The sequence below is a fragment of the Geotrypetes seraphini genome, chromosome 6, assembly GCF_902459505.1.
Source record: "Geotrypetes seraphini chromosome 6, aGeoSer1.1, whole genome shotgun sequence".
Taxonomy (NCBI): Eukaryota; Metazoa; Chordata; class Amphibia; order Gymnophiona; family Dermophiidae; genus Geotrypetes; species Geotrypetes seraphini.
Genome location: NC_047089.1, coordinates 42,864,206 through 42,879,934, shown reverse-complemented (window position 1 = coordinate 42,879,934; position 15,729 = coordinate 42,864,206). Strand labels below are relative to the sequence as shown.

At 41.4% G+C, this 15,729-nt stretch overlaps 1 protein-coding gene across 8 annotated transcripts in view; it reads left to right on the top strand.

Annotated features, from left to right (window-relative positions):
- ZDHHC20 (zinc finger DHHC-type palmitoyltransferase 20) overlaps nucleotides 1–15,729 on the top strand; it is a 112,998-nt gene that overhangs the window by 23,712 nt on the left and 73,557 nt on the right. For 5 of the 8 annotated variants that reach the window (XM_033950565.1, XM_033950562.1, XM_033950561.1 and 2 more), the window contains one exon: nucleotides 13,356–13,450. In XM_033950565.1, coding sequence (XP_033806456.1) covers nucleotides 13,391–13,450 — 60 coding nt within the window. In that variant the 5' untranslated portion in view covers nucleotides 13,356–13,390. Of the gene's footprint in view, nucleotides 1–1,982; nucleotides 1,998–6,647; nucleotides 6,704–13,355; nucleotides 13,451–15,729 lie in introns of those variants that run through there. The other 3 variants (XM_033950564.1, XM_033950568.1, XM_033950569.1) reach the window with 2 other exon arrangements.

Sequence of the window (15,729 nt, the reverse complement as noted above, 5' to 3'; positions counted from 1 at the left end):
GAGGTCACCCATGTGTGGGAATATGCTGCCTGCTTGTCCTGGGATAAAGCACAGTTACTTACCGTAACAGTTGTTATCCAGGGACAGCAGGCAGATATTCCCACAACCCTCCCACCTCCCCTGGTTGGCTTCTTGGCTTGGTATCTGAACTGAGGATCCTCGCAGGAGATGCGCCCCCTAGTTCGGGCGGGAAGGCACGCGCACATGCGCGATGCAGCACTCGAAAGCTCGAGATCTTCAAGCAAGTTTGCTTTCGAGGCTGTCCGCTGCAGGGCTCCGTCGGTGACATCACCCAAGTGTGGGAATATCTGCCTGCTGTCCCTGGATAACAACTGTTACAGTAAGTAACTGCTTTTTCTACAGGTCTTTTTTAATATCTGCTTATGGACTTTTCTTACAAAATTTGTCATAAGAACATAAGAATAGCCTTACTGGGTCAGACCAATCGTCCATCAAGCCTAGTAGCCCGTTCTCACGGTGGCCAATCCAGGTCACTAGTACCTGGCAAAAACCCAAAGAGTAGCAACATTCCATTTTACCGATCCAGGGCAAACAATGGCTTGCTCCATGTCTTTCTAAATAACAGACTATGGACTTTTCCTCCAGGAAATTGTCCAAACCTTTCTTAAAACCAGCTATGCTATCTGCTCTTACCACAACCTCTGGCAACCTTTTTTAAACCCATCTACACTGCTTTTACTGTATCCTCTGGTAGTGAGTGAAAATATTTTCTTTGATTTGTTTTAAATGTATTGCTATGCAACTTCATGGTGTATCTCCTAGTCTTTTTTATTTTCTGAGAAAGTAAACAATTTACATTTACCCATTCCTCTCCACTCAGAATTTTATAGACTTCAGCTGTGTCTTCTCCAAACTGAAGAGCTCCAACCCCCCTCCCTCGAGCTTTTCCTGATATGAATCCTTCCTTTTACCATTAGTCACTTTGGTCACTCTGTACTTTTGCTAATTCTGGTATATCTTTTTTGAGATGCAGCAACCAGAGTTTTAAACACCATGGAATGATACAAAGGCAATATGATTTTTGCATACTGAGCAGAAAATCTCAATCTGTCATCCACAATGACACCTCAATCCTTTTCCTGGATGATAACTTCTAATGTAAACTCTAGCACTGTATAGCTATAATTCTATTATATCTACTCTGGAGTCCATATGTTAGGTAATCAATCCATTCCCGTGAACCGGGTTTTAAAGAAGTGAATTACATACTCACAATTTTCAGCACCTCCCACATTGCCGGTGGAGTGTAGTTCCCCACCACCACCACCACCACCACACACACAAACACTTTTTCCTTCTGCAAGTGAACTGTGCAGACAGCGTACCAGACTTTAAGAATAAATGGGATACCCATGTGGGATCCCTACGAGGGTCAAGATAAGGAAATTGGGTCATTAGGGCATAGACAGGGGGTGGGTAAGCAGAGTGGGCAGACTTGATGGGCTGTAGCCCTTTTCTGCCGTCATCTTCTATGTTTCTATGTGCAGATGTTTCTGATCTGCTCTGTTTAGTTTTTCTTATTTTCGGTTATAAGTTTGTTTTTTCTGAGGCTTTGGTGCCCCGAGACCTCATATTTGGGGATTCTCTGCCAGGGAAAGAATGCAAGTTCTGCAGAGCCAGATTGTAGCTCATAGAGCAAACCTTCAGGTAGACCTGTGGATTCTGTGTGCTACTTCAGGGCTTAGGGTCCGTTCTCCTGGGAGCCAGCTCACCTTCTGAATTTAGGTTTGACTGCAGGCTGTGGGCACCTTGAGTAAGAGCCCTCAGGATATTAGGGAACTGGCTTCTTATTTTGCCCCCTCTCCCCTAGCCGCGCTTTGAGGTTCGTTTGGGGTGGAGGTCTCGGATGGGGTCAGTCTTACTGGCAGCTCAAGAATTTCCTGGTTTGAAGTCATTATTTGAAGTTTCTGAGCCAGAGTCCTTTCCATCTCTTCCAGCTGCAAGGAAAGCTGAAAGGAAGGCCCTTTCATAGAACTGTAAGTACAGCCCCATTATTTCCTATGGGAGAATCGGTAGGGTTAGGGTTACCAGATGTCCGGATTTCCCCAGACATGTCCATCTTTTTGAGGACTCTTTTGGCTTTTCAATTTAACAATTTTTGTTCAAGGGAAACAGGACATCTAATAATCCTACAGCAGCTCAACCTATCTGAAGTTGTCCTCCCTCCCCCTTCCCTTGCACACCTATCCGGAGTCCTGTTGCCTCTCCCCTCCTTTCCCACGCACCTAGCCAGAGTCCTGTTGCCTCTCCAGTCTCCCTACCCCACCCCTGCCAAACACCTATCCGGAGTTGTCCTTCCTTCCCCCCCACCTCCTGCGGGATCCTATGCTTTCTCACCCGGTGCTTTTGTAACTCTTCAGCCGTCATCAGCGTCAATGAACTAAACATACTGCCTTCAGCGTGGCTCTGCAGAAAAAAAGCTTCCAGGTTGCCAAAGGCAGCGTGTTTAGTTCACTGACGCTAATGACGGACGAAGGGTTACAGAAGCACATGATGAGCAAGCACATGATAGGGGTGGGGCGAAAGAAAGATGCTTGACCACGAGGATGTGGAGTAAAGGTGAAGGAAATATGCCCTAGACCTCCAGGGGAAGAAAGGGAGGGGGCAGATAGGGATACCAGACCAAGGGAGGAGGGGAAGAGAAAGAGAGATGTCAGACCACTGGATGGGGAAGGGGGTGAGAAGAGAGAGGTCAAGGAAAGGAAGGAGGAGGGAGGAGAAAGAAGGGAAAGACAGAGAGATTCCAGGCCATAAGCGAGGGGAGAGAGAAGGGAAAGGAAGGAGGGGAAAGGATAAAGATCCCAGACCATAAAAGGAGGGAAAGGTGGAGGGGGAGAGTTGTCAGACCATAGGAGAGGGAAAAAGAGGGAGCAGATGGTGCACAGGGATGGAGGGGAAGGGGAGAGAGGGGTAGACATGGTGCACAAGGATGTGAGGGGTAGGGAAAGGAAGAAAATGGAAGAAATGCTGTTTATAGATAGATGGAATAGCGGAGAAGAAAGAGGGAGAAGATGGTACACATGGATAGATGGGAAGGGAAGACATGGTAAAGTAGATAGATTTGAGGAGGAAGCAGAAAAATGGAAGAAAGTTGATTGTTAAAAGTTAATGCCAAAGATGGATATAGGGCAGAAAATGAAGAAGAGAAAGAACAACAACAATTGGATAAGAAGGCCATGGAAACACAGTTAAGAGCACAGAGAAGGAAGTGCAACCAGAGACTGGGTAAAGATGAGTAGGAAAATAAAATCATCAGACAACAAAGGTAGGAAAAGTGATTTTATTTTGAAATACTGTATGTCAGTTTTCAGAATTTACATCTGTTGTCTATATTTTGCACTGTTTAAGAAGAAATGTATTTCTTTCAATTTCTCTGGTGTTGTACTGCATGCAGAGCCTAGCATCTTAGGGTTTTGTTTGTTTATATTAGGACTTTGTGGCCCTGTGTTTGCATAGGGTTTATCTGTGTTCTGCATGTGTGACCAAAGCCAGGTGTTCTGGTAGGAATGAATGTTGTGAAACGTTATTGAGGTCATGGTCCCAAGTAGGAAGATATTTGTTGGCAGTTTGTCCAGGTTTTGGAAGACTCCAAGCTCGGGGCTGCATCTGGAGGTCCTCTGCACATGTGTGGATGTCGACATGATGACATCACATGCATGTGTGCATGAGCGTGATGTCATCGCATCAATGTGCACACATGTGCAGAGACCCTATAGACATGGCCCAGAGCTCGGGGAAGGAAACACAAGGGTCATGTGGGGGAGGGACTGGGACAGAATGGCAGAACAGGGTGGGAGCCAAGTGTCCTCTTTTTTTAAAAGAGGAAATCTGGTTACCCTGGGGATGGTAACCCTTTGAGGGTTTCTGGGGTTAGGGTTCAGGTCCCCTTCTCCTCCAAAACCCCTATTTCAGTGTTGTTGGGTTTGTTTGTTTTTAAAGTCTACACGGGCCGTTTTTGGTATGATTTTTCTGGCGTCCATCTTGGATTTTAAGGAACCTTTTTTTTCTAAATCCTCTTTCTGCCTCAAAAACCCTCAATTTTTACAAAACTCATCAGGGATGGACTTCTTAGGATATGTTGACACCATTTCATGTGAAGTTTGCCTTGGCTGGCCAGCGGAGGTGCTTCCATGTATCATGTGCTGCAGCACATGTGAAGGATGGGCGGGAGTCTTCAGCTTAGCCCCAAACATGACCTCCAGGGCTGGGGAACTGCTGTAGGTCCGGGAAATAGATAGAAAGTTCCATCCAGAGCCTGAATTTTACAAAGGCGTGAAATGCAGACATATAAAGTCTGTGGAACCCACGAAAACTCAGGTGAAGGTTCTGCAGGGTTCATTTATCTTCCCCGCACAAGGCTTCTCCCCAGAATTTGTAAATCTCATGTGGAGAGCATTTTTAACAGTGCCAGGACATACGACGTAGACTGAAAGCACACAACCGTTAGTCCAAGGAGCATCTTCCTATGATTTCTCCTCAGATAAGCAAGTCAGCCCCTGACAAGATTGGAGATCAGACTCCATGCCTCTTTTATCTCAGGGCTCGGAGACAGTCCTAGAAGAATCCAGTTCCCTATTTGAGTCTGGCAGCCAAGATGCCTCTCTGGCACTTGACCAGGGGGACAATCCTTTGATCTGCCGGTTATTCAAGTCGGTCTCTGTCTACCATTTTATAGTGGAGGCTATTAAAGAGTTGAAGCTGGAGGCGCAGCCCTCCACTTCTCAGTGCATAGTCATGAGTGACTCAATGCTGAGACCTCCTTTTTCCCAGCACATCTGAACATTACTACCCTAATTACTGAGCAGTGGGAGTCCCTGGAAGGATCCTTAAGGATTGCAAAAGCCATGTACAGACACTACCCAATGGCACCTGAGTTCCAGTAGCTTTTTAATCAGCCATTGGTAGACTCTGTGGTGGCTCAGGTCATCAAACGCATGGCTCTCCCAAGTGAGGGTAGAGTTAGGCTGAAAGATGCGCAAGATTGCAAGGTGGACATGATTTTGAAAAGACAATTTGAAGCTCAATTCTCCAACTAGATGGCCGGAAAAATAGGCCAAGATCCGATCCACACTTCAAAGGCTCTAAGATATTCGGACCATAGAACTTGTCTCTGATGACGAATGAGGCTCAGGCAGAGACTTCATTGTGCCCAAGAAAGACACAGAAGACTAGAGGCCCATCTTGGATCTCAAGGTCATCAATGCTTTTCTAAGAATCTCACATTTCCACATGGAAATAGCCCATTCAGTCATTGCAGCGGTGGCCCCAGTGTAGTTTCTTGCCTCTCTGGATCTGACAAAAGCATATCTGCATATTCCCATCTTTCTGGGCCACAGGAAATATCTGAGATTTTATGTACATAAGGAACATTTCCAATTTGTGGCTCTCCCATTTAGAGTTACTCCAGCGGTTAGGTTAGATAGTCAACTTCATGAAGAGCCATCTAGGTCCAATCCAGAGTTTAGAGTATTTGGGTATTCACCTAATGTATGGACTCCTTAGTAGATGTAACAGAATGAAAGATTGGGTTCTTACAGGATAATCTTCTTTCTGATAATCTTCTCAGTCTGTTCAGCCCGCCCTCAGTATATCTTGTTTCGCCTGCTTTCTGCCTTGGATTGCTTTTTAACATTTATTTGGCCTCTTTAGGCAATAGATTATCCCAGTTCAAAATCAAATTATTTAGTTATGCAGACGACATCACTGTTTTAATTCATGTACATACTTCTTTCTCTCAAATCAATCAAACTGTTGTTAAGATTCTACAGACAATTGAATTCTGGATGTTAGAATTCAAATTGAAAATTAATACAGAAAAAACCAAATTTTTCTTTGCATCACCAAATTTAAATGAAGATGTTACATTTATTGTTTTAAATGATAAAGTCTATAGCATCCAGCCAACCATAAAGATACTTGGTGTAATTCTAGATCGTACCCTTACTATGAAAAATCAGATTGACTCGTTGGTTCGAAAAGGTTTCTATACTTTATGGAAACTAAGAACTATTAGAGCATATTTTGATATTAACTCCTTTCAATTGTTAGTTCCATCATTGGTCCTTAGTCAGTTAGACTATTGTAACATTGTTCATCTTGCTGGTACTCAAAAAAAATCTTCAAAGACTACACATAATTCTGAATGCAGCAGTAAGATTGATTTTTAATTTAAAGAAGTGTGACCATGTTACTGATTTCTATCGCTGATTGTACTGGCTTCCAGTTGAGGCACTGGTTAAATTTAAGTTTGGCTATATTTGTTTTAAGACACTAACAGGTTTAATTCCAGAGTATCTTATGGAATCTTTCATTATTACAAATTCTAAACATTCTAGAAAATTTCATTCATTATTTTCATTTCCTTCTGTAAAGGAATATAAATATAAGAAATTTCAGGAATGATTGCTATCTTTTCAGGCAGCCTTATGGGATCTAACTCACATATTCACATTCTCAAATTCGTATCAACAATTTCGACGTGCCTTAAAGATGCATCTTTTTAGGGAATCTTTCGGAAGTTAGATATTGGATGTTTATTCATTTGTATTACTAGTCTTTGTGAACCGCATAGAACTTAATAGTATTTGCGGTATACAAGTGAGTTTTTATGTTTATGTTTATTCCAGGCCTGGAGTTCTTCTCCTGTCAGTCAGATGACTAAGTTTAAAGAAGTCCTGTATAAGTAAGTGAATTGCTCAGCCTCTGTCTCCTTTGATGTTAGTGCTTGTTCCACACAGCAGGTTGGTTCACTATTGCTGCTGTTATAAATTCCTGTAGATAATTATTGCTCTTTTTTTCTAAGTTGAAGAGAACAGAATTGTATGATGTCTGCGGGGAAGTTCCACGTACCCCCTCCTTTATATTTTATTCCAGTGGAAATCAATTGCTTTGGAATGTACTGAAGGGGGCATTACACTCTACTGGCAATGTGGGAGGTGCTGAAAGTTGTGAGTAACACAGTTTTGCAAAACCCGGTTCATGGGAATGGATTGATCACCTATCATACGGACTCTTAAGAAAATTAACAGAAAGAAGATTATCCAGGTAAGAACCTAATCTTTCATTTGGATTGTTATTTTAAATGTAAATCTCTTTGCATTTGTCCACATTATTTCATCTGCCATGTGGATGTCCAGTCTTCTGGTCTCAGGCCCTCCCGCAATTTCTTACAACCCACCTGTGGTTTAACAACTTTGAATAATTTTGTGTCTTATGTAAATGTGATCACTTTCAGATCACTTATTTTTATTGGAGCCAGTGCTTTTTAAGATATTTATATTATGAGTATTTCACTATTCATCTTTCTCTGTTGAGTAAATTGGCTAGTTAACCCTACTCTCTGTCTTGTCTTTAAAACAGTTCCCAGTCCAGAACAGGACATTCTAGTGCAATAGGCATAGCGTTCCTGAACTCTTGGGTAGTCAATCCCTTCTTGTGAGATTCTGTGTAGAGAACATCAATAACTTTTTTTTGCTCCACCTAACATCCCTCTGGCCTGTCCTGCAGTTTCTCAGTTTGTCTCTCTCCATGGGAGATGGTAGAAGCCTGTCTGTTCTGCTCATGTTTGCTTTTCCTTTAATTCATTTTTATTTTATCTGATCATGAGGCTTTTCGGTGCTGCAGAAGCTTCCAACTTTGGGACATCTCTGGCAGTGGGAGATCTCTCTCCATAGCGGAGAGGTCAGAAGTCTGTTTTGAAGCCTCAGTTTTGAAGGCAGGCTTATTTCTCCCACCCATGGTTTCTGGGACTGCTTAGCTATGTCACTTGGTTCAGCATACTATCCCTTATTGCACTAGAAAAAGAGAATAGGTTCTTATCTTTATAATATCATTTCCAGTAGATAGGGATGGTATGCTGAACCCTCCCACCCATCATTGTTGATGCGCCTTCCTGGACCTGCTGCTTAAAAGCTGCATCTCTGACTTTCTGCCAGCTCTAATATATTGGAAGACATTGTATATTGCCTGTATATAGTTAGTTGAGGTTTCTCCAGAGTTCCATGGTTTCCTCTGGCCTTTTGACAATAAAGCTTATTTGTTCCTTTCCTCTCCATGGTGTGTTTATGATCTGTGTGTTTATATTTATGAGCAGATCAAAGTATTGTTGGTCTTCCTGTTTTCCTTCTCTTGTTCTCTCCTGTAGGGCTGTCGCCAGCTTTGAAACTAGAGAATGACACGGTGACAAAATTCATCACCATTCCTGTCCTCGCAGATAACCACGGGAAACCATCTCCATGTCATTCTTTAAGGAGAGAGGGAAAAATCAGAGTATGAATGGGCACAACCACTGACCCTCAAGCCTTGCATTGAAGAATGCTAGTGTAGAAGGACTGAAGTTGCGATAGAGACTAAAGAATGACACAGGATTGTTTCCTGTGGTTATCCATGGGGACAGGAATAGTGATGAATTTGTCACTGTGTCATTCTCTATTTAAACTAACTGGGGGCAGCAGAGAACAGGAGAAGGAGGAGGTATTGAAAACAGTGATCAGTATCTCCTGCAACGGACTCGCAGGAGTGGTTGCAAGACCCTTGGTTCAGATTATCATCTCTATCTACTGGAAAAGATATTATCGAAGTAAGAACCTAATCTTTTTTTTCTAGAACAAAGAAAATATATTTTTTCTACCTTTTGTCATCTCTGGTTTCTTTCCTCATCTTCTCTTCATTCCATCCAGCACCTGCTTCTTTCTCTGTCCCTTTCCTTTTTTTCTTTCTGTCTCACTCCCCCATGCTCTGGCATCTTTCTTCTCCTTTCCTTCCCTCCTTCCCACTCCTACTCACTCCATGGTCTGTTATCTGTTTCCCTTACCCATGCCCTGGGATCTCTCTCCTCTCTTCTTCTTCCATCTCTCTCCCTCCATGCTATGGCATCGCCTTTCCTTCCTTTTCCTCCCTTCCTTCCTGAAGGTCTGGCATCTCAGTCTCCTTCTCTTCCCTACCTCCAGGCCCTGGCATCTCTCTCCTCTCCTTCCATCTCTCCTTCCCCCTCCATATTCAAGCATCTCCTCTCCTTCCTTTTCCTCCCTTCCCAATGGCCTGGCATCTTTGTCTCCTTCACGTTCCTCCCCCCCATGTCTTGGTTCCTTTTCTTCCGTTCCATCTCTCCCTCCCCCTCCATGCTCTATCTCCTCTCTTTCCTTTCCCTCTCTCCTTTATCCCTGGTCTGGCATCTCCTTTCCTTTCCCTCCCCTCCCTCCCTCCCTTCCTTCCCCATGGTCTCTCTCTTTCCTCTCCAAGTTTATTAAAAAATTGTTATGCTACCAAATCAAACTTCTAGACGGTTTACAATACATTAAGAGGGCATAACATAGAATGTTAATAATAGTACAGGATAATAAAACAAATAAAATAACCAACCTATTAATATCGATACTAATAAAACCAAACAACAATACCAGCAGATTAGTATCACACAAACAAAATGACTTAATACAAACTGGAACAAAAGGAAATAGGGTAGAACTACATAGTTGATAGGAAAGAATAGGGAAGGGACATCATAAGAGGAATGGGAGGACGTACATTTGTTCTAAAAGAAAAGAAACAAAAATCAATTGCTAAATAATGCAAGGAGAAAGGGCAAAAAAAAAAAAAGTCATAAAAATCATCCTTATAAGGATGGTTAGAGTCCAAAGGCATCTTTAAACAAAATGCTTTAAATTTGGACTTGAAATGAATTAAGTAGGTCGCTTCTCTTAAATGACTTGGTGTGGAGTTCCAGAGTGATGGGGCGGTAACCAAAAAAAAATATTAGCACATAAAGTGTTGATGTGCCTTAAAGATGGAATGGAAAGCAAGTTCTGAGAGACAGATTGAAAACATCTTTGAGGTGAATATGGTAGTAGTAGTCTATTGATGAATTCAGGTTGGTTGGTTGCACGGGTTTTGAAGGTTAATAACAGAATATTAAATGTGATTTTGTGTTCGATGGGTAATCAATGGGTTGTGATCAACAAGGGGGTTGCATGGTTGAACTTTCTTGCATGAGCTATAATTTTAACTTATGTATTCTGAACTATCTGTAAGCATCTTATTTCCTTTTGTGTTATACCTTTCTATAGGGCATTACTGTAATCCAGGTATGAGATCACAAGTGAATGGATTAAAATATTTAATGAAGATGAGTCGAGCAGTTTAGATAGAGAGCGTATCAGACGCAATCGGTGGAAACATTTCTGTACCACCGAACTGATCTGGTCATGAAAGGAAAGTTTTCCATCAAGAGTAACACCCAGCAATTTAAGACTTGGTAGGATTTGTACTGTGTGGGAATCAACTTTAATTAGGCTAGACAGAGATAGTCCATCTTTGATAGGGAAGATCATTGCTTTTGTTTTGTCGATGTTTAAAACTAGCATATTGTTACTCAGCCAGTTCCTTATCTGTTCTAATTTCTAATTTATAGCTGTTATGTCCTCAGGATTGTCAATTGGGTGAATTATCTGGATGTTATCCATATAAGAGAACATGGTAAAACCAATTGACTAGCCAAGGGGAAGGCATAAAAATATTAAAAAGTAAGGGGGATAAGATTGAACCTTGAGGGATGCCATAATTATTAGGAAAAATGTCCTCTCCCTTCCCCGGTCTTCTCCCTCCCTCCCTCTCTCTCCCTATTCAGGTGCAGTATGTCTCTCCCCCACCCTCCTTCTCTCTCTCTTTGTCACCTCCCAGTCGGCAGCACAGTGTTTAGATCTCATGGTGTCAGACCTTCCTCTGCCAGGTCCCACCTACTTCCTGTTTCTGCGAAGGCAGGACCCGGCAGAGAAGTATGCCTGACGCCGGCAGGACAGTGAATTCTGAATGCTGCCACTGCCAGAAGTTCCCAGAGTTGGACCATGACGCCAGCCCTTGCTCGGAGCACCCTTTTATGGACTACACTCGGGGTGGATTGCCCCCCCCACACACACACACACACACTTGGTACACCACTGATGCTGGGGCTGCTTGATAACAGAGATCATAACATGATCAGGAAATCCAATGCAACAACATTTAACTTTAAAAAAAATAGATTTTATGATAACATGAGTAGAATGGTGAAAAAGAAACTTAGAGAAGCAGCTGCAAAGGTCAAAAATATACATCAGGCGTGGATATTATTATATATATTCCATTTATTAAAAAAGGAGGAAGGAAAACCAAACGGCAGCTGGTGTGGTAATCGAGTGAGGTGAAGGAAGTTATTGGAGCTAAAAAAGAATCCTTTAGAAAATGGAAGAGAGATCTGACTGAAAATGTCAAGTCAAATGCAAGGTGCTAATAAGAAAGGCAAAGATAGATCTTGAAAAGAAGGTTACACTGGAAGCAAAAATACATAGTAAAAACTTTTTTAGGTATATTAAAAGCAAGAAGCCAGGAAGAGAATCAGTTGGACTGCTAGATGACCGAGGGATAAGAGGGACTGTCAGGGAAGACGAGGCCATAGCGGAGAGATTAAATGAATTCTTTGCCTCGGATTAAGAACTAATTAAAAGACTGAAAACAGAGATTAGGGTTAAATGGTCAATATTTTCAATGGAGAAGGGTAAATAGTGGAGTTCCCCAGGGGTCTGTGCTGTGAACGCTGTTTTTTTAACATATTTATCAATGATCTAGAGATGAGAATAACTAGTGTGATGATTAAATTTGCTAATGAGACAAAGTTGTTCAAAGTTGTTAAATTGCAAGAGGATTGTGAAAAATTGCAAGAGGATTTTGTGGGACTGGAATACTAGGCATCAAAAATGATAGATGACATTTACTGCCTCTTTTACAAAGCCGCGCTAGCGGCTGCCACGTGGCAACAGCCCCAAAGCCCTTTAAATCTCTATGGGCTTCGGGGTTGTTAGCGCAGGGCAACCGCTAGCACGGCTTTGTAAAAGAGGCCCTTAATGTAAGCAAGTGCAAAGTGATGCATGTGGGAAAGAGCAACCTCAACTATAGCTATGTGATGCATGGTTCCACATTAGGAGTCACCACCTAGGAAAAGAATCAAGGTATAATCATTTTTGATATGTTGAAACCCTCAGCTTTGTTTGAGACAGTGGCTAAGAAAGCAAACAGAATGTTAAGAAATTATCAGAAAAGGAATGGAAAACAAAGAAGAGAATGTCATAATGCCCTTGTCTGCACCTCGAATATTGTGTGCAGTTCTGGTTGGCACGTCTGGAAAAAGATATAGTGGAATTAGAAAAGGTTAGAGAGAAGGGCAACAAAAGTGATAAAAGGGATGGGATGACTTCCCTGGAAAAGAGATGGATCATTGGAGATATGATAGATTTCTATAAAAATACTGAGTGGAGTAGAACAGGTAGATGTGAATCGCTTGTTTACTTTTTTTTTTTTTTTTTTGATTTATCAAATTTTTATCATTATCATTTTTACAGATAATAATAAAGAAAGGAAAGATTACATTGTTTACTTTTCACTAGGACTAGGGGGCATGTGATGAAGTAGTAGATTTAAAACAAATCAGAGAAAACATCTCTTCATGCTTGTCATTAAACTTTGGAATTCGTTTCTGGAGAATGTGGTGAAATCAGCTAGCTTAGTGGGATTTAAAAAGGTTTGGATAAATTCCTAAAAAGGAAGCCCATAGGCCAGTGGTAGTCTTCTGGTACTGCTAGAAGTCATGGCAGCTGTTTTTACAATGAATTTGCTAGGACAGGAGCAAGTTGGATTCACTGCTGCCCCAAGTGCCGCACCCCCCAACCCCGGATCACCAGGGACTATGTTAGCCTCAGAGGACCTTTTCTGAGCAGAGACAGAGATTGTGTTGGGGGGGATAGAGGAGTTGCAAATGTATTGGGGTGGGAGAACATGGCACGCTCTGTGTATGCGGGGCCAGGTCCCACATTGCTGTAATTCTGCCAGCCTGCATGAGTCCTGTCAGACACCAGCAGCTGTTGCCCAGACATGGCCCAGCATTGAATACTGGGGGTCTAATGTAGCAGCAACAGTAAGAGTGTTAAAAAAAAACAAACCCAGAAAATTGCTGACCACCACCACCTAAATATCAACTAGTCTGTTTTCTTGGAGCCCGTGCATGAGCTACTCTGCTATTTGGTCTTCCAGATTTACTCATGAATTCAATCATGTGAAAAATCAGAAGTAGCACTGTTTTTAAGGAAAATTATTTCTAAATTAGACTCAACTTTTTCTTTAAAAAATATTCACATACTTTCAGTGATTGTGTTGTACTTTGTTTCACTATTGATGCCTATTATTACATTGTCTTTTCCTTGTAGAATAATAATGGTTTTTAGGACGTTCAATTCATACACTTTATGTTTACACTTTTTTTTTTAATTGTGGTTGCTGAAACTTTATTTGTATTTATTTTATTGCAGTTGTCTACCTTGTGATTTTTCATCTGTCGTTTGTCATGTTTGTGTGGTCCTATTGGAAGACAATTTTTTCTTCTCCTGCTACCCCAACAAAAGAGGTAATTCTAGTGTTAAAACGGGTTTAAGTTTTACATTTTCTAATTATTCATTGTGCTGTTTGTGTAATGAACAATGATACACCTGGCATATTGTGCTGTGAACGTTCAGAATTTTTTCCTATCAAGTTAAAGAAACTCGGAACAATTCATTAAATATTTTGAATGACCAGGCTTATTCTTCAAACTTTGTTGCAATATTATTTACACTGGATGCTCTCAAGCATCACGGTAATTAAGAGATTTCAAACAGTCCAAAAACCAGCAGCTAGACTGGTTACCAATTGAAGCCAGAGTACAATTTATACTATATGCATTGGTAATGCACCTTTATATATGATTGAGTTCATGCAGTTCTTATATTAAATTATTTTACATTCCCTTCAAAATCAATTAATAATATGTTTCCCAGCTGTAACAAAAGGTTAAATCTTTTAAAATACTGTCATTACCATATTAGGTAACTGCAGTTTGGAATACACTGCCAAGCTCCATTAGGTTTCTAAGAAACTATTTTCTGTTTAGAAAAGTACTAAAACTCCTTTTTTAAAAAAAATATGTTTTGCTTACTGTTTAACAGGGATTTTTTTAGAGGAATTAAATGGAATCTTAATGTTATTCCTAGATCTACTGTTTCTAGCTTTGAAGTCTTTTGTTATCTGCATAGAACTGTGCAGGTTAATGTCATGTAATGTAAAAATCCTTTTTTCTTTTGAGTGAAACATTGTAAGCTAAGCAGTAACGATGGTAAAAAGACTTAGGGCTCCTTTTACGAAGGTGCGTTAGGGCCTTAACGCACAGAATAGCACGCGATAAAATTCCCGCGCGCTAGCCACTACTGCCTCCTTTTAAGGAAGTAGATTTTCAGCTAACGCGTACTAATCTTCTGCGTGCGCTAAAACCGGTAGCGCACCTTCATAAAAGGAGCCCTTAAAGGTCCTTTTACTAAGCTGCAATAAAAAGTGGTTTTAGTGCACCCTTGTGCAGGTTTTTCTCACCTGCTAAGGCCATTTTATTGCAGCTGGAAAATAAATGATTTTCCATTTTCCCTATTAATGGTTATGTGCTAATATTGCTATTAACGCAAACCCATTAAAGAAGATGAGCGTGAATGAACATGTAGATAAAGGTGAACCGGTTGATATTATGCATTTGGATTTTCAAAAGGCATTTGACAAAGTACCTCATGAAAGACTTCTGAGAAAATTAGAAAGTCATGGGATAGGAGGTAATGTCCTCTTATGGATTGAGAACTGGTTGAAAGACAGAAAACAAGAGAGTGGGTTTAAATGGTCAATATTCTCAACGGAGAAGGGTAAATAGTGGGGTTCTTTATCAAACCAAAAAAAACCTTGACCGGCTCTGAATATATCAATTACAAAATATGCCAGAGAATTAATACTGAAATCAAACAAGCAGCATGCAAACAGTTATTTAAGGAGGAAAGCCTCAGAACCCCATTAGGAAAAAACTTTCTCTAACTTATAAGGGTTCAGGTAACGTCATTGGCAAAAACCTCCTATCCACCTGTGTTACAGCTGATAAATTTAAATATTGAAGCATAAATTGATGCACTGCTCAGGAAAAGTTGGTTGCTGTTAGCAAACAAAATATTGATCAATGCAGTTCAGTAGAGTAAATTGCTGTTAGCAAACAAAACATCTAATGCTTCAGACCTCTTCGATTATTAATTGGTGTTAGCAAAAATGTTCTATGTGTTGTTTCTTGCTCAAACAGAAACAAATAGTTCTAAACACTGTTTCATATTCAAATTAGAACAATTGTAACTTTGTTGTTCTTTGATAACATTATAACATGGAAACTTAGGTCACGTGATGTGGTGAGCTGGGACGGATGTGTTCGTGTGGAGCTCCTGTCCCTGGACCTTTGCCGCTTTAACCTGCATATTCTTTTGGAGATTTTCTTGTCTTTTCGGCTTTCTGGAGCTTGTATGGACAAATACTTATTACGACCTTCCACCGCAATGAGCTCCAAAACTCTCAAAAAAGATAAAGACCGCGAAAAATCGACCAGCCGACGGGCCCGATGGTGGGCCCCCGCTGGGGACTTACCCACTTCCTCGGGACATGGCTCTGCTCGTGAAATCACTGCCGCGGTTGTCCAAGCATTGGAGCCTCGCCTTAGCCAGCTTTCTGGGCAGCTCTCTAGCTTGGAGAGCTAGAGGTGAGAGTGGCTGAGATTGAGGAAACGGCGGTTACTCACACGGAAGGCCTCGATTCCCTGAGGGAGCAACTTTGTCTACAAGTGGAGAAGCTGGACGA